Raw genomic sequence first — 20592 nt, 5'->3', positions numbered from 1 at the left:
CTGTTAGTGCTTCAGTAAACCTAATCCAAAAAAGGAATTATAACAGATTGTATCAGTGAGGCATTTTCAGACTTCTTCCAAATGTTGACTGAAGTTTTTCTTTTGACCAATGTAAAATTTATGTAAGATACTGTACCTAAGATACTCTTGTGCCAGCTTTACTCTGAATGTTCCAATTCCCTCCTCGCTACAAGAAAGACACTGAAGCTTTGGAGCGTGTCCAGAGAAGGGCAATAAAGCTGTAAAGGATCTGTAACACAGGTCTTACGGGATGAGGGAACTGGGATTGTTCAGTCTGAAGAAGAGGAAGCTCAAGGGGGGACCTTATTGCTCTCTGTATCTCCCTCAAAGGAAGTTATAGTGAGGTGGTAGTCAGCCTCTTCTCCCAGATAACAGTGATAGAATGTGAGGTAATGGCCTCAAGTTGCACCAGGAAAAGTTTATGTTGAATGTTAGGAAAACTTTATCCTCAGAGCGGTCAGGCACTGGCACAGGCTGCTGAGGAGGTGGTGGAGTCACTGTCCCTAAAGGTACTCAAGAAATATGTAGATGTGGCATGGTTAGTGGGATTGGTGTTGAGGGGTAGATGGTTGGATGGATGGATGATCTTAGTGGTCTTTTCCAACCTTAATGATTCTGTGATTCTCTATTTTTATCTGACAACAAGCTGAGAAGCACAAGTTGTGACATGTAAAGTACTGCAGAAATCTTGGAATGAGTTATTTCTGAGCTCTTAGTAGCCAACAAAGCACTCAGTAGGCTAACTGTTTTATAAAATGCTGGTGTAACTTACAAGAGCTTTTGCATCATTCAACAAGCAGTAAAGTATTTTTTCCTTTGATTTTATTTGTCGACATTGTGATATGAGTCTGTTTTATTACTGGTGTTGAGATATAATATTGATGTTATATATAGTGGCTTCTCACTTATGGACTTGCCTCCTAAATAAGGTTCTAACCAAATAAAGAAACACTGGAAATGTGCCTGTTCAGTGTAACTTTTATGAGCTATATACTACCGTGCCTTGGCCAGAGACTCATCAACCTTGAGCATGAGAAGAGTTGTTTTCTAACTAGCACGCAGGAAGAGGCTCTTGAATACTAGATATCCTATTTGTCACTTGTTTGACCTGATCTAGAAAATGTAACATCTGCATCTTTGCTCTTTAAGTGGATACAGTGCTTCAGGAACTGTGTGGGAAGTTTCTTTTCCCCCCAGTTTCCGGGAGCATTGAACTGCTGCTCAGTTATAAAGATAGTTGGGATGAGTTAGCCAGCACTGATGTCATTTCTGTTTCCTGGAAGATATGCTCCCCATGTCCAGATGACTGTGCAGAAATAGCTTGCAAAGAAGGACGGCAAGCAGAGATACGCCATGGTTCTTACGGAGAAAAATGTGTTCTCAGGTGACACATATTACAGTGCTTGTGTGCACGAAGTCTCATCTGTCTAAATCCGTTGCTTCAGTGCAGGATAGCTGGTTGCAGATAGAATAGGCATTTGTTCTGCCTGCTCCTCTGTGGGATTTCTGTAAATTCATTTCCAAAATTGATATTCCAGTAACAAATACTCATTGCAGTCCATTCCTGACCCTGTTTCATTGCCCAGGATTTTGTTTTGGCCACACTGTAAAGTCTGCTGGCTAGAAGCCAGCTTTACTGGCTGGTGAATCTTTGTGGGAGCCTGTGGCATATTTCACTGGGAGGCTGCTCCGTGGGATGTTCAGATTTTAACGGAACATGGCATGTGATGTCCCAGTGAAACTGCACATCAATGTCTCTGCTGGCTGGCCTGTAAAGATTGTTCTGCCAGTACTAAAGCAAAGGGAGAGATACCTTTCTTTCCTAGCAGGATTCTACATCTTCCTTGGCTGGGACAGTTGAAGCTGTGTTGTGTGCTCCAAGCAGTAAGTACTGACTGCTGAGAAACGGGGATTTTAAAGCAAGCTCAGTAATAAAACTGTAGCTTTGTATCTTAATAGCTACTTAAGTACTGGCTTTCTGCTTCTGTACGTGTGTTTCTGTGTGATGGAAAAATAAGAGGCAGTGTTTTTCTAACTGTGGCAGGAAGGTAGCTCAAGAGCTGGATGCTTTAGGCAGCTGACACATTATTTTGAGTATTTATAAATTTTACAGAGGCTAAGGTATGAACTTCAATGAGAGGTAGAACTGTCCAGTGCATGCTCACTGCTCCATAATACGCTCTAGCAAGTACAAAGAACCACTCTGTTTATTTAATCTGAGATAAGTCAGTACAAAATGTACAGAAAAAGCAGTACAAATTTACAAATATACATCATCTGTTTTTACATTCTTCAATCATCAGGCTTTGTAGTAGTCCAGCTTTAAGAAATTCACGTTCCCAGTACTGTCCTCTCACCTTCATCACATTACATCTGAATCCTGCAGTCCATATGGCTACATGATGGAGCTCTGTCCTTGAGCTCTTCATCAGCCACAGTCACCATAGCATGTGTAAACCCCATTACTCAACTGTTCCTTTAAATCCACTTGGGGTCTCAGCAGACCTTCTTCCATTGCTCTTTGTCTTTTCCCCGTATCACCACTCACGTAACGTATTTTTCTGACAGTGAGAATTTTGCAGAGACATGGCAGCAATTGCAAGTGTTAGCTATTGAGAGCTGTGGGAAGGCTTGATGGAAGTTGCTAAGGTTGGTAATAGTGCCATCAAGACAAAAGGGCTCATGTTGCTGACAAAGATTGCATTACAATTTAAAACTATATAAAAAAATAATACTGAGAATCATTAAAAATCACCTTTAAAATAAATAGGAATAAATAAAGCTATTTTAAAACCAGTGGAAATTTAACGCTCAATCTGCCTGATTTGTGGTTTTCAGTGAAGGCATTTCAAATAATCTTGTACAATAAATATCTTCAATAAATATAGTGTGTTCAGGGCTATTTCCCTCCAGGTTCATGTGAAGCATTTAAAAGCAGCAAAAAGAGAGCAGTCTGGCTTTTGTCTCTTCAAAACTTGTTTAGATGGGCGCTCTTATAGGAGTTGTTCTTCAGATTGTTGAACAGCTCTTTGGTGCCATTTTGCCACTGAAGAACGAGGTCCATAGGGGTTTTCCCATCCTGATTAAGATAAACAGAGAAAGCAAGATCTAATTTCAGCTGGTGAATTTATTCCTTCATTCTTCTCTAAATGTTTGTACTGTGCATCTGATGTGAAACCCTTTTGCATGCACGGGGCCAGAGGCACTCTCCTCCCTGAGATCTGAGTCCTTTTGCCCTCCTGATCAATTCCCTGTCTGTTCAGCCTCCTGATGAAATTTCCCTGTATGTGAGTGGGCCTACGCCATGCTGGCAAATAGTGTGACTAGCAGAGTGTGCCACTGTTTCTTTGGGTCCAGTCTAAACTGATTACAAATACATTTAGATGAAACCTCAATAAGCTGTTCTGTTTGACTGAGAATTCAGATAAGAGTGTGTACAGGTTTAATTAGATTATGAACAACATCTAAATTAAACAGGAGTAACTTCATTGTGCAGACAAAGCTGGAGTGAGCATGTTTTGTGCCTTTTGGACGCTGTTTTTCTTCATTTTCGTACCCCAGTGAGGGGTAATGCTGGGAGTGGTCTTGCAGGCTGGGGCAAGGACTGATTTCTTCCTTGCTTCCTCCAGATGTAGTTGATTGCTAATCAAAAGTATTGAGTGGTGCTGGCTAAAGGAGATCTCTCAGTACATTGGGCTCCTGTTGTGGTCTCTGGTGGTTGAAGCCCAGGAGCTGTGCAGACAGCAACTGTCTGTGTGCATGCATATTTTTAATAGATAATATGTGTAATTAAAATAGGGTGCAGTGGTGATTTAAGTTGCAGCTGATGGATGGTGGTTTTAGTATAGGTACTGCTTTTTCCTCTGCTCCCTGACCTCCCCCAAGTTACGCTTTCCCAGTGTCAGCTCTACTTTAATGAACTCTGCAGTGATTTAATAAAGTCTGTTCAAAAGAGTCTCTTCTAGCCTTAATACCCATGAAGCTGCTGTGAAGGGAAACTTTTGTAAAGCATTTTGAATTACTTACGCTGTTCTTAATGGTTAGATCTGCCCCGTAGAGAATCAGAAGCCGGACCATTTTGTAGCGGTTCAGCCTGACAGCGTCATGCATCGGCGTGTCGCCTTCCTAGGGGGTAAGACATGGGTCAGCCAGTGCCACAGACCAGGCCGCACCATGGACCAGGCCACACTGTGTCACTGGGGGCTTTTGTAGGGAACTGGAGCCATGAAGATGGGCAGCAGCCCAGTGCTGAAGGTAAGGATCGGGTGGAACTTACTCTGTCTCTGGCATTGAGGTCTGCTTCGCAGGCAATGAGGTGCTCAGCGCAGTCGTACTGCCCTGTTCTCACAGCTACATGCAGAGGGGTGCTGCGCAGCTGAGTGAGGAGAAATGAAAGATTTAGACTGGATATAAGGAAAATGTTTTTTACAGTAAGTGTAGTAAGGCACTGGTACAGATTGGCCAGAGAGCTGGTGGACGCCCTGTCCCTGGAGACATCCAAGGTCAGGCTGGCCATGGCTCTGAGCAACCTGATGGAGCTGTAGGTATCCCTGTTCACTGCAGGGAGTTGGACCAGGTGACCTTTAAGGGTCCCTTCCAACTCAAATAATTCTATGATGGCAGTCAGTGGCATTGAGCAGGGAAAGGCAGTTCCAGAACAGCCATCAGAAATTATCTACTTGGGGAGCTTGCTGCCTCTAATAAGTGGCTGAGCCCCAGAGGAACATACCTTGTCTCTTGCGTCTCTGTTTATTCCTTTGTCCAGTAAGAATTTCACAACATCCAGGTTTCCCCCCCGGCATGCCCAGTGCAGGGCAGTAGATTCAAGCTATGGCAGGAAAGACACGAGTAATTTAATTCACCATAATGCTCTAAAAGAAGAAATTCAGCTAATTTGATCAAACTTCTAAATGAATTCAAAATCGTTTTTCATGGAAATTAACTTAAAGCCCTTCTCTGTGATTGTTGAGCTGTTTCTAGTAACAGCCACCTCTCCAACACCAATTTCCCCCCACCCAGCTCTGCTGGGAGGGCTGCCCCTTTCCTGCAGGTCTCGCTCTGCTTGCTGTTCCTCTGGTTTCATATTGTGCTGTGAGCATGGCTGGTTGGGTGAGGGGAGCGAGGCTGGCTGATGCCGTCTGTTCAGCAAACAAACAAAGAGCTGGGAGTGGAGGAGTGAAAAAACAGCTGCAGAACCCTCACAGCCAGCATTCAGCAGAGCAGAGGTCTCTCCTGAGTGCAGAGCTCTCCTGGTGGAGAATGTACATGTTGCACTGGGCCCTCAACAGACGTGTGGGACCCTGCTACCTCCAGCACCTTCTCACAGCCTGAAGTGGTCGCCTGACCTTAGCTGTCCTACCCTTCTCAGGGCTTTATGGTTTGTGGCAATCTATTGGCCATCATGCTCCTCCAGTTCCTGCATTTTCCTTCAACCATTTTGGCCAAGCAAGGCAGACATCCCCTCCTGAAACTTCTTCTCAGCAGTGTTATTTTAAGGATAAACTTAAAAGACAGTATAAAGCCTTTCTAGTGCTCCTCTGTTGTGTGTTTGTTTAAGCAGTTACAAAACAATGAGCAATTTTTTTTAAGTACAAGTTGATGGACGTACCATATCTTTCAGTTCAAGCTGGGCTCCGGCTTCCACCAACTTCTTCACTACCTCTAGATGTCCTTCAGAGCATGCCCTGTGCAATGCAGTACGCTTGTACTGTCAATTAAAACAGTGCAAAGTCAGATATCAAGTGTGGCACAAAGAGATCTCTCTAAATCTTTTCTCTCTGCCTCCCTGGGATGATGGCAAATCCATGCTTTATGCTGATTCATTTTCAAGAGCTAATGCTTTTGAGACCTGAAATCTGCTAAATTTTAATAGCATCCTAATAGCAGTGAGCTGCCTACCCAGCATTTCAAAGGGTGTGAGAAATATCTGCAGTGTGGCATTCAAATTTAAAATGATGCCTGTTGAGCTTCAACACGCTATGCTATATTTTGCAAATGCAGCTTATGCATTATGGAGTACAAGGGCTGGCAGCATCACATTTTTTATTTTTTTTCTGTAGTTCTGCAGACAAATTTCTTGTCTGTTCATCTGTAGCATTAGAAGACCATCTGTTAGAGAAAATCGGGGTCTCCTGGTCACCAGTAGCTCTCTTTGAAATTTAAGGATTCTTTTGAAGTAATATTACTTAGGAGGATCCCAGCAGACCCTTATCAATAGAATCCATAATATGTTAAAATTCCAGGATTTATTTACCCAGCCCCACTCCCAGTGCTTTTCTCCTCAAAACTGTGGATACTACAAAACCTACTGGTGAAAGTTATTTTTGTTCTGTAATAAACTTCCTTCTGCAGCAAGCTGCAAAGTAAGAGCATACCTCATCACAGACATCGGGATCCCCTTTATCTGACAAGTATTTTTCAATTACTGGCAACTTATTCTCCAATGCCGCTCTGAAGAACATGGCTATATCCACCGGCCCTGTCTAATGGAGAGAAATATGCAGGAGGTAAATATGAGTGGCACAAAACCCCACTGGTCCTTTCCAAAAGGAGCTCACAGCAGAACTTACAATAACTTCAGGTTCAGGTTCCTTTAAGAGGGGAGCTTTCACTTTCCTGCATTTCTTCTTCTTTTTCAGCTGAATAATTTTTTCAAGGTCCTCCAAGCTTTCGAGCTTTGATCTCTCCTGTAGTTTTTTCTTCTTCAGCTGAAACAAATGAGGAGAGGCAGCAGTTTGAGCTTGGATTCAGCACCTCTTCCCTCCAGAGTGACAGGACAGTGGGTGCTACTGCTCAGCTGAATCCAGTTCAGACACAATTAACTTTGAAATAAGTTGTTGTTTTGATTTGTATTAGGGCTTCAGCTAATGGACCATTAGAATAAGCTGCTAAGTGTACGAGGAAATTCTGCATTTACAGTTTACAGTTTTTTCATACACCATTGTGCTTCTCCCTAAACACTTTCTTCAGCCATATGTTGTGGGATATCATGAGATTTTCTGGCCTGTGCAAGGCCAGGAGTCCAAACAGCCCCACAGTCCCCTCTGGCCCAACAATTTAAGACATCTGCAGCTTATGAGGTCTGAGAGGCCTCTGCATGTTTAACGGACTTCCACTAATCATTTTGCCTTCAACCACTTTCATGCTGTAGCCACTGATTTATTGTAACTTAATCCTATATGATAAAAAAAAAAAAAAACACCCTTAAATGAAGTGCGTTATTTGTAACAATTTTAGCGTTTCAATCACTAAGTGTTGTATTTTAGTAAACTAGAAAGAATGTCATTGGTGTCCTTGAAGGGACAGTTCAGTAAGTATTTAAGTCTTCTTCAAGCCTCCTTGTTTAAAGCGTCCGTGCATGAAGTGAGGATGGGGCACTGCTAGCATCAATGACAAGTGTATTGTCTCTGCTGAAGCATAAGATTTCAGGTACCATAAGGTGTCCTTGGCTTTGGAAGAGTGATTCACAATAAAGGGCTATCTCATGACAAATTCTATCCCATAGTATCTTTAAATAATATGCTGGTAAACAAATTGGTGAGATCCTGACACCCGGTATAGGTTTGTTCTTCCAAATGAATTCTTGTTCAAATTATGCCCATCTCTTCTTTTTGTTGTTCCCTGCATTTGGAGTTTGATCACTGACTTAATGGAAAACATTCTGTTGGCTGAATAAGCTGTGGAAATCAATGGGGAACCCAAAAAAGTCTCAGGACACTGTGGTTGTTTTAGATAGAGGAACTAAAATAAAATAAAATAAAATCCTAGTTGAAGGTGAAGGTCAATATCTGCATTAATTTTAGTATTTTTGAGGCTCACCCCTCCACCCTACTTTTTCAGAATAAAGTATTGTGCCCCCTGCTAGTTAAACATTTTCATTCCAGAATTACTTATCTTTTTTAAGGCCGCTTGGTTGTTAATTCACCATATTGTGTAAAATATTACAGCTACAGTATTTTGGGGAAAAAGAGGCATCAATTCTTAGGGCTATGGGGAGAACTGTCATGCTGTAGGAATACAAAATGAAACATTTCTGTAGACCAGTATCATTTCCATTTGTTGTTTTTTTCCCCTAATGTGCCAGTAAACACAATGCAGAATTTTCATTAAAATATTATTTTCATGATAGATAGGGCTCCTGGTTTCAGAAATGTGCCTTTTTGCCTTTCCTGAGTTGGTTTTTTTTAGCATCATCTATCCGGTGTGCTGAGGGTGTCTCCCTGGCTGTGTGCGTTCTCCGCACCATCAGCTGGTGACCTGGGGCAGGAGGAGCCCCCAGGGTTTTGGTCACACATCAGAGGGGGCACCGGGGTTCTGCTTCAGAGTTACTGCCTGCATCAGTTGGCTGCAGGAGTCAGCACATCTCTGCATTCAGTGAGTACTAGGGCAGTGGCTTCCCAGGGGCTTGTTTATCTAGCCCACCATGCACGTATTTCTAATTTAGGAGCTGAAACTTCACAGAGTGCTGAAGAAAGTGTACGAAAGATGATAAAAACCCAAGCACAAAATCCAAGAGCCTACCTCTGCCTCATGCTGCTTCTCCTTCCTGTGAGCCGAATCTCCTTGGGTTGGTAGGTGATCAGAGGCTGTCTTTAGGTCATCTTGCTTCTCTAATTTTACCGCAGCTTCATACTCTCCAGTTTTAAAGTCCTCAGGGAGGAAGCTGCCAGTCTCTTTATCATCAGTTTTCTTCCCAGTCACCTGTAAAGAAAACATGTTATGAGCATCAGTTTGATGACCAGAGCAGGCACCCTCCGGGAACATGGGTCAGCGTGTGGCAGACTGACTGCAGGCCTCGTTCAGCCTGTGCCTGGATGGGAGGTGTGTGTGGGTAGCTGGGGCAGGCTTGCTTGCAGGCAGATCTTCCACAACCCCAGAGCAACCCCCTGCTGGCATCCTCGGGTTTTGGGTTAGGTCCATGAGACCACCTCGGTGTAACTCCCTGCTCGACTGGCGCTGAGCTGCTACTATGCTACAAAAGCCATTGAGCTGCAAATGACGTCCTTTTTGTTCAGAATCTTCTTGCATTTCCACTCACCAGCAAGTGCCAGACCTATCAGAAAGCTGTAAAAGGCTCTGCTGGAAGGAGCCACCCTTAGCAGGCACCAGCACCCCTTGAGCAGGGGAACTGAGCAGTCAGAGTGGGAGGACACGCTTTCCCCCTTGGGACCTTACAGTCTTACTGAAACACACACAGTGCAGTTAAACTGGGTTGCTGAGTAATTTCAAGGCTGATCTTACCCATTGCTGTCAGTACCGAAGTCCCCATTTATAGCACTTGGCAAATGAATGTGAGGTAGCTGCTGTGCTGAAGCTGCGTGATGCTGTGCTGCAGCACAGCTCTTCATAGCTTTCGGAAATGTTTCAGATGCTTTATTAAGTATGTTCAGAGAGATAACTTGTTAAACTTAGTGGAGGTTATGATGAACTTTGAGCATGGTTCAGTAAATGCATGTGCTCTTGACTAGCTTTCCATTCAATCACACTCGTAAAGTTGTATTTGTTATAGAGTTTAACACTAGAGAAATTGTTAGGGCCTTGCCAAGAGTTAAAGATGGTATTGACTAGTCAGTGAATGTGAGTTTAATCTTAACAGTGCCATCTGGGAAAGAAAAAGGAGTTCCTGTGTAATACTCCAGTGCTTTACTGGATTACTTCTGTTTTCCCTGTCTGTCGGCCATAGTTAGTCTGAAATCTGCAGAGAAAGGTTCTATGGCTTGTGATCTGGTTTAGATAGTGGTTTTTGAAAGCTTGTTATACCATGAACAGCAGTGAGCATAGGAACTGTTAGTAATGCCTGGTGTTGGCTTAAAAGTGGAAAGAGAATAATTTGGTTTCCCTGCATTGCCGTATTTTCCCCAGCCTGTTACTGGATTAGGATTGTAAAGTTAGTAGCTCTGCATATATATGCATGTCAATCAAGATCAAGGGAAAATACACAGCTAAATTTTGGTCATTCTGTACTTCCTCATGAGTTATGTTCTGATGCAAAATCCAAATGACTGTGTAGTTATACCTGTGACAAGTCCCCTTCCCTAGCAAAAGTTAGTGGAAATACAGTAGGATAACGAGGATAACAAATTATAGCATATACAGGTTTTGAGCATTCAGTGCTGGTAACCTGCACTGTCACTTCAGTGATCCGTAAAGGATGTCTCTGTCTGCCTGGTAAAATGACAGTCTAGAAAGGAAAGTAATTACAAATAAATGAAAGAAGGTTGTACCTACCAGCTCTTCTACTTTCATCATCATCATGTTTGCCAGTGTTTGAAGGCTGTACTCCCCTCTGGATGAACCTCCCAATGCTCAAGCAGGCTCTGCTGGGACCACCACGCTAGCTTTGCTTATATATCTTTGGGAGAGCTATGCTTGAATGAGATAATCTTCCAACCTTGGAATCCAAGTACGCCTGAAGACCTGCCAGCTGGGAGGTAGGCTCGCACTCATTCCAGACATGTTAACTAGCCAGATCCAGTGTCGAGACCGGGCGGGGGCGTCAGGCGGGTGAGGGCGGCCGAGTCCCGCAGTCTGACCGCACCGCGTATGTGCATCGGAATGAAATGTGAGCTCATCGTGCCTTTGGCCGTGACCGCATGGCTCAGCAATGCGAGTCATCCTGTGTTCCTAGTGCCCACTAGGACAGCTGTCTGTTGATGTAGCACTATAACTTCATCTTTTTTTTTTTTTTTAACTGACATTCAGATGACTTCAAGATGCTGGGAAGGGTAAGTGGCTTATGTACAGTACTTGGAGTCACACCTTCCTGATAAGGGGATCGTGACCCCCTAAGTCTCAGAAAGCCATTCTTTTCATTGCTATTTATTCTGGGATGATAAAGAGTTTTAGGGGAGAGGGCTTTTCTCATCATGATGACAGTCTTCTATATTTGTTGGGAGGAATTTTCTGAAGGGATTACTAAACCAGAATGATGTCTCTGGTGCTAAAAGAGACTATGACATGAGAAGTTACAATCCATGTAACATGTCACAATAGCAAACTTCGCATTTTTCTGGGATGTTGACAGTGATCGTAAGCAAAATAATAAATTATGTCATATGCCAAAAAAGTAAAACTAATGCCATTTTCTCAGACAATATTTTTCATTTGAATGCAAGAGAATAGGTGCACAAGGGTGACTTGTTCAGTTTTGCTGGTTAAGATGGGTTACAGAAATAAACAGTTGTTGGCTGTGCCAACTCCTGTGTAACAAGGAGTTACGAAGTGCTTTGGAAATAATAAAGGGGCAAGCTTTTCTTGTGTCATAAATTAGAATAGCCTGGAAGGAGGAGAATGAACACCAGCAGAAAGCAATCTTACAACAGGTAGAGGCACTGATCTCAGCATTAAAAGAGTGTGAATAAATGCCAAGGAAATCAGTTCTGCATTGCTCAGAGCCTCTATCCGGTGGGGCACAAGCACGGCAAGTCACCTGGCCAAAATAAGTCCAGCTCAGGTGCTTCCAGTACAACATGTACGTAAGAGCTCCACCGCACTAAGACCTAGCTATCTTGGGTGTTGTTTATCTCATTAGCATCATTAGCATGCTATGTTCATGGCACTGACCTTTCAAGGTGTCTCTCCTCTGAACTATCTACCAGTAATGTGAGTACATCCAAACTTGTCTTCTAGTGCCCATCATACCTATGCCCTCCCTTTCCCTGAAATGAAGCTGGACATCAGGTGGTTCCCTTACTACTCAGAATATATATGACATTAGAGGATGAGCCCCAGAACTAAAATAGAGTATGTGGCAGCTCGAGAGCCTTTCGGAACATTTTTTTCCAAACCTAAGTAGAGTCAGGATATCATTCCCGGAGAGTGGTATGTCCTGAATCACTGCAGGGCCCTTTCTAGCATCAGTGCTGTGCTCCTGCTACGTGTCTGTGATCAGAGGCAGCTCTGCTTAGCATTTTCTTGTCTGCAAATGCTCAGTAACAGATTATCTTTCTCTGTATTATTCTGTGAATCTTATGTGGGAGATCGTCTTGAAATTCGCAGCTCTAGTAGGATGGCTGCAAAGATCACTCCTTGTTTAGTGGTAACAGATCACATCAGAGAACTGGCAGCCCGGTATATAAAACTAGATCAGCAAAACCTAACCAAGAAGGTGTAAGTGGGTTGATCTTTCCCTGCAAATGGTCAGTGAATCCAGGGCCCACATGGGCTTTACACCTCAGGGTTCCGAAGGGAAACACAGACCCACTTCTCACATTGTGCTGCCAAAAAACCCCAGACAACCACATGCAACAATTAAAGCATCCAGTCCCTGCTGCCTACAGAGAACCAGTAATAAAAGTGAATCTTCCTTGATAATCCTGAGTTGCTGTGTAAAAAAAAAAAAAAACAAAAAAAAAACAAAGGCTGCAATCTAAGTTAACCAGATGATAAACGCTCATAAGCTGAATGTCATGTAAACCAGGATAATCATTCTGAGATAGCTGATACAAACCTGTGCATTTTTACTCTAACCCTGATGCTTATTGCTATAGCTTAATGTTTGAGGGCAAAGTAGTATAATGGGCTTGCAGCCTTGTGCTGGGTTGTAACCACTTAATCCCCTTTCAACAAGTGATTTCTTGCATCTCTGTTGAGGTGGTAATAGCAGATGGTCAGTGGGAGATGTGTAACGGGAATCTGGAAAACACTTGCTGGTCTGCTAACGGATCTGCAATGAGCTGCAAGGTGAAGGCAACTGATATTGCCATGAGAACTATGCAGAGGAAAACACAAAAAGGCAGCAGGCCCATTCCCATATATCAAAGGAGAAGTTGTCAGAGCAGTGTGAAGAACGCTTGTAAGTAATTTCTAAAGTTGTTAATAGTAGAGGGAAAGCCTTATGTGTGATAAAAACAATATTACCACTTCCTGTCAAGTGTATCACCATCGTGTTTACGGTGTTGTCACTGCTATCCTGGCTGACGGGCACCTCCCAGCCTTCTGCCCTTGGCTCTGCCCTTGCACCCAAGGTGTTGCCCTGTGTGGTGCCTGGCTGTCTCTGGCATCTCCTGCTGCCATATAGGCAAAGGCAGGCAGACAGCAGGGGCTGGGACGTGCTTGTGCACTGCAGAGGGCGTGAATCCAGCAACCCATGTTCTTTGAGTGTGCAGCCATGGGTAATGCATACCCAAGGTACTCCTAAGGAACAGTAACCCACAGCTTTCTCCTTCAGTGTGCAATGACTTGTTTCTTTCTCTGAGTGAGCATCCATGCATTATGTATATTCATACACAGTGGAACACTAAATCATAGTATATTGTGAGGACTGTGTTTGTTTCAGTCTCTCTTTTAACTATTTGTTTTCCATAAAAGGCAGGAATTTATTTGGCTACCATATAAACTCTTCGATATTTATTGTTGCCAAGCAATTTGGGTATATCGTTCAATGCCCTCACTTTTTCAGCACACTGGTATATATGTATATTTGTTTTATTTAGATGATCAGGGAATTATTATATCACCTGTTTAAATCAACTTTGAGACTTCTCATAAATGTATGCATTTGTGGGTATCAGGTTGAAGAGAAACAAATTGTCTCCTTGGGGAAACAAACAAAACCGATTTCACCTAGGAATGCAAAGTTTGTTTTAACTACAGAATTAGAGTATAAGAAATTATTAAATTAACAGCAGGATGTGATTATAATTCCATTTGTTTATATCAGCTGTTGAAGAAGCAAAGCAGTTGCAGTCTGACATGTTGCTGCTCTGGGCTGCACGGTGCTTTGGTGAAACCCAAACCAGCAGTGAGTCATTGATTGCATCACTTACTGTAGGGCTTAAAAAAACCCTCCTCAGATGACATTAGGGCTGGGATTTCCATGCAATCTGAAAAAAATACAGTGATTTATATTTAAAAACAAGGGACTGGAATGTATCTGAGACCTTGAGCTCTAACACAATCACACTTGCACAGTACGTGTGAATCTGGCTAGTTCACCAGAATGGCTCTCAGTTAGGCAGCGAAATGCAGCTTAAGGCACCAGAACAGTTATCTGTCAGAGGGGTTATCTGCTGGCTGTGCACTCGGCCTTCAGTCAGCAATCTTGGTCAAGTTCTGTGTATCCAGACCTGTGCCAATGTTATGTTCACGTAACATCCTACTACGTTTTTACGTGCTCAGCTGTGGCAACAGGGTTTGTTTGTGCCAATATGGAGTTGTACAGAAGGTTTCTGCCATTCATAAATACTGCAGAACAACTTCAATCAGTCAGAAAAGGAAACCTAGAGGGCTGCAGTACATGTTTTCATCTATACAATGAGAGAGTGCTCTGAAATCCTGGTCATGCTGATAATCCAGCAGGTACCCAGGCTGGCAACTGCTCTGCAGTGAAGCACATCTAGTGCTTTGACTAGCATCAGAAAATTCAGCTTCATTCCAAAGTGACATTTTCTGCCTTTCCCTCAGTGTTTTGAATTTCACTCTGTCTGACTTAGAGCCTCCCATACTGAATCTTACTCTACATTTCCCTGAGATGAGGCAAGAGATACCTTGTAAGTACCGCTGTTCCAATAGTATGATACCTTTTTTGCTTTGTAAGCCTAAGGAGATGCTCTAGTTTTGAGTGATACAAACATCTCTCTGAAGTGCTTCAGGAAGATGCGCCACTGCTCTTTCGAACGCTCTCCAGAGTTTCTACTGTTTTAAGTCTGGACATGGTATCCTACTAGCATCTACCTCTTGAATACTTTCAAGAATTGCATCCAACCACTGCATTTCCCTGTGGCACTGCATTATAGCATTCACTGAAATAGTCCTCTAACAGGATTCCCAAATCTCTCTCCAGGCAGAATCAGCCACGCTATAGTCATAACATGCCAGAGCAGGAAGGACCCTGGGAGATCATCTAGTACAAACAGGGTCAAAACATAATATGGATAAGGTTACTCAGGGTTTCATCTAGTCAGCTCCTGAAAACCTCCAAGGACGGAGATTTCACAGACTCTCTGGTCATCCTGCTCCAATGCCTGAGTATCCCGATAGCAATTTTTTTTCTTATATACAGTTAAACTTTCCCTGTTTCAACTTATGACCACGGTCTTTAACTTTCCTCCTGTAGACCTCTATAATGAGTCTGGCTCTGCCTTCTTCATAACCTCTTTATATGGTGCTACAAGGTACCCTGGGACTTCCTCTTCTTCAGGCTGAACAAGCCCAGTTCCTGCAGCCATTTCTTCCACTGTAAATTCTCCAGCCCCCGACCATCTCAGGACTGATTTTACACCATTGTTTGGACACGTGATGAAAATACTAAACAATGCTGGGCCAGGAACTGATCCTTGTGGGAATCTGCTGGAAATAGTTCCACTTGTTTGCTCTCTCCACACTGAGACTGACACGTTGCTATCTGTCAGGGAGCCAGCTCTTAGTTCTTCCAAAGTGCATCCTTTCAATTCCATATAATGCATGCTTTTTAATCATACCAACACATGCTATGAGTGAAATGCTTTGGCAAGACTCTAATAAACTGCAGTAACACACGTGCTACTCTCAACCAAACCTGTCATGGTGTGGAAGGAGACTTGTTTAACAAGATCTACTTCACTCCCAACCACATAGATTGGTTTTCACTGCATTTAAAGGGGTCCAGTTCTTCCCTGATAAAGTTTTGGTTAATCCTTTCCGCTGTTTTCCCAGAATGCAGGCAGGTGTGTCAGCCTGTCATTATCCTCTTTCATCATTTTCAGCCATCTGGAAGAACTTGGGAGCTAAAGAAAAAAAATTGTGTCAGATGATGGACTTGGAAAACCTTGTGCCCTCTCTAACACATCACAGTATCAAAGGAGTCTGTTATGGCACTTTGGGATGGACTTCTGTATTCTGTTTCATTTCAAGAAAAAATGTAGTGAATGCAAGAAAGAGGAAGAAAGAGGAGCAACTGATCTAAATTGGTTTCTCTGGGCCTGGAAACTGCAATGCATTAATCTGCAGGCACTGTTTTTTGTTTGCTGATATTTCAAAAGAGAAAATACCAAATATTTCCCCCATAGCAATTTTCTTTCAGCAGAGGCATCTTCACACCAGAGCCAGGTGGATAAGGTGAATGTGCTGTAGGCCTTTGTTCCCCAAATTCATGAATGTGTCTGTGTTAAAGAATGCAAAAAGTCACTTGCCACTGCCTAGCCAGCTCTTGCTGAGCCTGAGTTAAGCCCGTACTCTGCCTTTATCTAACTCACATACCATGTACAAAATTGCTAAGAGCTTTGCTTTTTGTGTGTCTCTTCAGACACACCTGCCTTGTCAGATAACCAAGGATTCTCACCAGGTGACCACCAGTGATGTTCCAATCAGAAGAGAAAGAAGAGGTCACTGCCTTCTCTGATGCTCTGATCCAGATCACAGCACTGTCTTTTTGTTAAGTGAGTGTCCATTCAAACCTGCTGAGTGAACCTGTGCTTTTTTATCACACTGTATTGTAAAGAGAGGAAAGGGCATCACTTCCATATTCAGCAGCAGGAGTGGGAGAGCTGGTCTGGAGGAAATGGGAAATCACCCAGACCATTGCCAAGAAACTGCAGCTTGTACACGTAGCCCAGTTTTGACTAGTTATTTTGTGTTTGGATTTTGTTTTTCTGATATCTCACTGCAGTTCTTTGTTGAGGCAGGAAGTGGAAGAGAAATAGTGAAACATTTCATGTCCTTTGGGCTCCTGGCCTCCCTGTGTCCAGAAAGTTTAGGAAATCTCTGATGACCAACTTTGCCTGATTTCCAGCCCAAATGGATCAGGAAATTCTTTTCTCTCATTTTCCATGTTCTTGAGCCTTGTTTTCAAAAGGTCAAACTCATGGCCACAGCCAAACTCATACATTTGCACATGCCTTATTGGCATGCCAAACTACTGAGTTCATATGCATGTACAGATGAATTTGTGGTTGTCCTCAAAATTTCCTGTTAGGCTTTCCTCCTTTTGTGTTGGGTCATAGAAGGCAGAGGAATTCCCCCCACCCCTCTTTTGAGGTAGGGATAAAAGATTTCATTTTAAAAATAATTGATATTTGTCACCTCCTCTCAGAAGTCACCACCAGGTGACCCAGAGACCTGCACAGATGGTAAGAATTGTTGTCTTGATGAAAAGTCAGTCAATCAATCAGCAACTAGAGAAAAATGTTGCTGATTCATTCTGAAAAGAGCCAAAACAAAACACTGCCATGTGCTTTTGAAGCTCTACCCAGCAGTAAGAATGCTATTGGTGTATGCTCCATGCTTTTCACTGCAATGGTCATTTCATTTTAGAGGTTCACTGCTGTATGCAGTGTCTGTCTCAGAATCACAAATGGTGAATTTGTGGTACTAGCTCTAGTAAATCTAAAGAAATGGATCCCAAGAACATGCATCCACTCCCTCAGCTTAATACATCAGATTTCATGGAAAATTTTATAGCTCAATGCTAATGATGTTGGAAATGGTCCTGCTTTCCCTAGGGTTTTTTAAAGGAGGAAGAGCACAACAGTATCAGCCATAAAATGTCGATGGGAAAATGAAAACATCTTCTCATTGGAAATGAATGTCTGGTAAAATGAGCTCTCAGAGCATTGCAGTATCACTTACAGGAATACATGTAGCTGTGAAGCAGACCTCCAGCCTGTTGAACCAAGCGTCTTAAATACAAGTAAAATTTTAGAACTGTCAGTGCCAGTTCATTAAGAAGTAAAGTCAACTATTAAAGATACTCTGCAAGTGCAGTTAACTTTCTACTTATGATTTGTACAACCAAGAATTAGTGGGAGAAAATAATAAGTTTTACCTTACGTGTAGATGAAGCAGTTCCTGGATATGAACTCACACGGCTATAATGCAATATTTGAGTTTTACAATTTTTTACTGTATTTTTTCAGAAATGTGGAATAGTAATGTGAAGACAATTTTACCAAAGATAGAATTACTAAATGATGGCAGTGATACATTGCTCAGATTTGGAGCAGACTTCTCCTTTCTGCATCAGGCACCTGCAAAAACTTCTGTAGCCCAAGAGTCACTGAAGAATGTGTGTTGGGTTGCCCATTTTTCTGATGCTGGAAGGGAGCAGTCAGAATGCATGTTCCCACACAAGGTACAAGTTAACAAAAAAGCAGCCTTCACATTTCAGATAAGATGATGGAAGGATATTCACATCTGTAGTAACTTCTGACTTTATTGCTTAATTTTCCACTGATCTTTCAAAGAACTGCTTTTTTTACCGAGCTCTAAACAGTAGTGTGCATGTGTTCATTATATCCTAGGGCAAGAAAAGACTGTAGAAAATAGATGAAACCAAATCCAATTTTGCTTTTCTTTTCTTTATTACAGAATTATTGGTGTATGCATAAAAATAATGATTGTGTGTTTATTTGGTGGCTGGCTGTAACAGAAGGAAGACATCAAAAAAGTTGTATTTATCCCTGAGTGGCCAGAAGTAACTGATAAATAACACTGGAAAAAAAATTAGTATCTCAAGTAAGGGGTTAAAAAGTGTTGTTGTTGTTGTTGTTGTTGTTGTTGTTGTTGTTGTTAATTACAGCTGTACATACAAGAGTGTCACTTGTTAATCTCTTATCAAAGCGTTCTATTTTTCTTTGATCTAACTATAATTTATTGAGAGCAGTTGCCACAGGCATCTGTAATCCGGCTTTAAATCCCTGTATGCATTCCATTCTGTTCTGTGCTGGCCTTTTTCCATCCACTGTGGTGAATGTATTCTCCCTTTTGTCTGTATGTGCATCTCCCATTTGTCTCCACTGGAGACTCATGTACTCACATACATATGAATTGTATCCTCAAATGCATGTTTTCTTCGTATTTTATTTCATATGTTCATTAATTAATGTGATTCATCACTATCTAGGGAGTTGTCAGTTGAACGTATTAATGGAGCCTTCAGAAGTGAGGAAAAAGCAAACATTTTCTTGCTTGTTGTTATCTAAGAACACTGGTAGGGACACATGGTAGCAGCTTTCCCAGAGTGATAGTGTTTCATCGACAGCTGTAGGAGATTTTTATAAGAGTGAAAGGGAAAGTTTTGAACCTCAGATTGAGCTGGAAAATGGTATAATTTCTGCCACTTGTAAATGCCAAGGCAAGTGGGGTGGGCAGTTCTGAAGCAGACCCATACTTGACCTGTACTTGCAGGGAGGTGGTGATCATTCTTACATACATGAAGCATTTTGCATGGGTACACTGTCCCAAAGCCATTGAATTGGCACAGAATTACTCCAGTGGAATGTACATCTCTGAAGACTATTTTTAATGCACTCAGAAAGTAATGTACCCATTTGTTACTAAAAATAAAACCAAGCGGCCATCAGAAATTACAAGGAACTCAGGTGTCAGCCTGGAATCAGTTAACTTGTAAATGGCCTCCATGTTCATAACACAGTTACAGTTGTATGGAATCAGACCATGTGGTGTCTCTGGAGACTTTAAGTGTAAGCCTATAGATACGTAACTGAGCAGATGAATAGTCAAGAAATTTTATGACTAAGCTAAATTACTGTACCTCATTAACTGAGTCATGGTAGGCATAGCCATCCATACGACCTCCATGTTAGGCATACTGACATGTTGATAAGGGCTGTGACACTGTGACCGCTCCTGGCTCCTCAGCTCCCCACAGTGACTCACTGTATGAAGATTTGCATGTTGCCTTGGCTTAAAGAAACATTCTATGCAAGACTTTTTCCCGCCTCACCTTTTCCGTGGTAACATATACTCTTTCCAGAGAAACAATATAGAGGTGTCTGATGAAGTTTACTTAGCGCATTCTGAAGACTCATCACCATCCCAGTGACACGTCAGTGCTTACCTTTAAGAAGCTCTTTAAAGCTGCTATCACACTATCACAGGTGAACCAATAAAAAAAAAAAAAAAAAAAAGCAGTGTTCAGAAGTTGTAAAAAAGTAGCATTCAAAGTTCTCTTTCATCTTTGGCACTTTTCTCTCATACAACTATTCCTTTTTCTTGTCTGTGCTAGAGAGTGGAGACTTAGTCAGGGCCAAGACGTGTGACAACACGTGACTCACCTTCTTCACCTGCTTTTCACTGAGGTGACTTCTCCATGGGAGACAGTTACATGTGGCTTCAGGTTGCGTTAGCAGTTCAAGGACCAGAGAAAGACACGTACTCCAAGACTTGCAGAAAGATCACCTCCCGTTTTCTTTGTGTTAGAAACTGCTTTTCTGGATTTAGAGACCAAGTTCCATCCCACATATTATGGATTATCAACCCCATCTTGTTCTTTCAGTACAGACACTTTGAGGAAGAACCAGGCCAATGGTGAGGATGCTCAGATGATTTTCTAGTCATAGAAAAAATAGTAGAGCTTGACAAATTAGAGTGATGTAGTGGATGGAAGATCCAACTTCATCAGAAATAATCTTTTATTGGAAAAGAAGAAGAAGGCAACAATGAAGAGCTCAGTGAGTACTTTCTCTTAGGCATGCATTTTCTTTGAAGTGGTTACTTCAGCGGTCACAGAATTTCTTGACACAAAACTGGGGCGTAATGCAAGCATATGCTATGCTCGATTGACTTTTGATCTGAGAAAAAAACACTTCAACATTAAATGACCTAATGTTTACTTACAGACTGAGCTCAAATCTG

At 42.3% G+C, this 20592-nt stretch overlaps 1 protein-coding gene across 1 annotated transcript; it reads right to left on the bottom strand.

Moving 5' to 3' along the window:
* ANKRD1 (ankyrin repeat domain 1) lies at positions 2021-9097 on the bottom strand. Its single transcript, XM_021399526.1, has 8 exons — positions 8542-9097; positions 6591-6728; positions 6396-6503; positions 5630-5728; positions 4751-4849; positions 4298-4396; positions 4048-4146; positions 2021-3100 (listed from the first exon to the last, which is right to left on the bottom strand). The coding sequence occupies exons 1-8, from the start codon at positions 8782-8784 to the stop codon at positions 2990-2992; spliced, it is 996 nt and encodes a 331-aa protein (XP_021255201.1). The 5' UTR covers positions 8785-9097; the 3' UTR covers positions 2021-2989.

Source organism: Numida meleagris, chromosome 5, assembly GCF_002078875.1.
Source record: "Numida meleagris isolate 19003 breed g44 Domestic line chromosome 5, NumMel1.0, whole genome shotgun sequence".
In the NCBI taxonomy this organism is placed as follows: Eukaryota; Metazoa; Chordata; class Aves; order Galliformes; family Numididae; genus Numida; species Numida meleagris.
Note: the sequence above shows the minus strand (reverse complement) of the source record. Positions and strands in the feature narration are given on the sequence as shown.

Bases quoted from the DNA above. Each gene is read 5' to 3' on its own strand.
- ANKRD1 (XM_021399526.1), bottom strand. From the start codon at position 8,784: ATGTTCCCGGAGGGTGCCTGCTCTGGTCATCAAACTGATGCTCATAAC. The intron at 6,729-8,541 runs GTAGGCTCTTGG...CATTTGTTTCAG, and splicing joins AGAAGCAGCATGAGGCAGAG to CTGAAGAAGAAAAAACTACA. The intron at 5,729-6,395 runs GTATGCTCTTAC...TTTAATTGACAG, and splicing joins ATCCCGATGTCTGTGATGAG to TACAAGCGTACTGCATTGCA.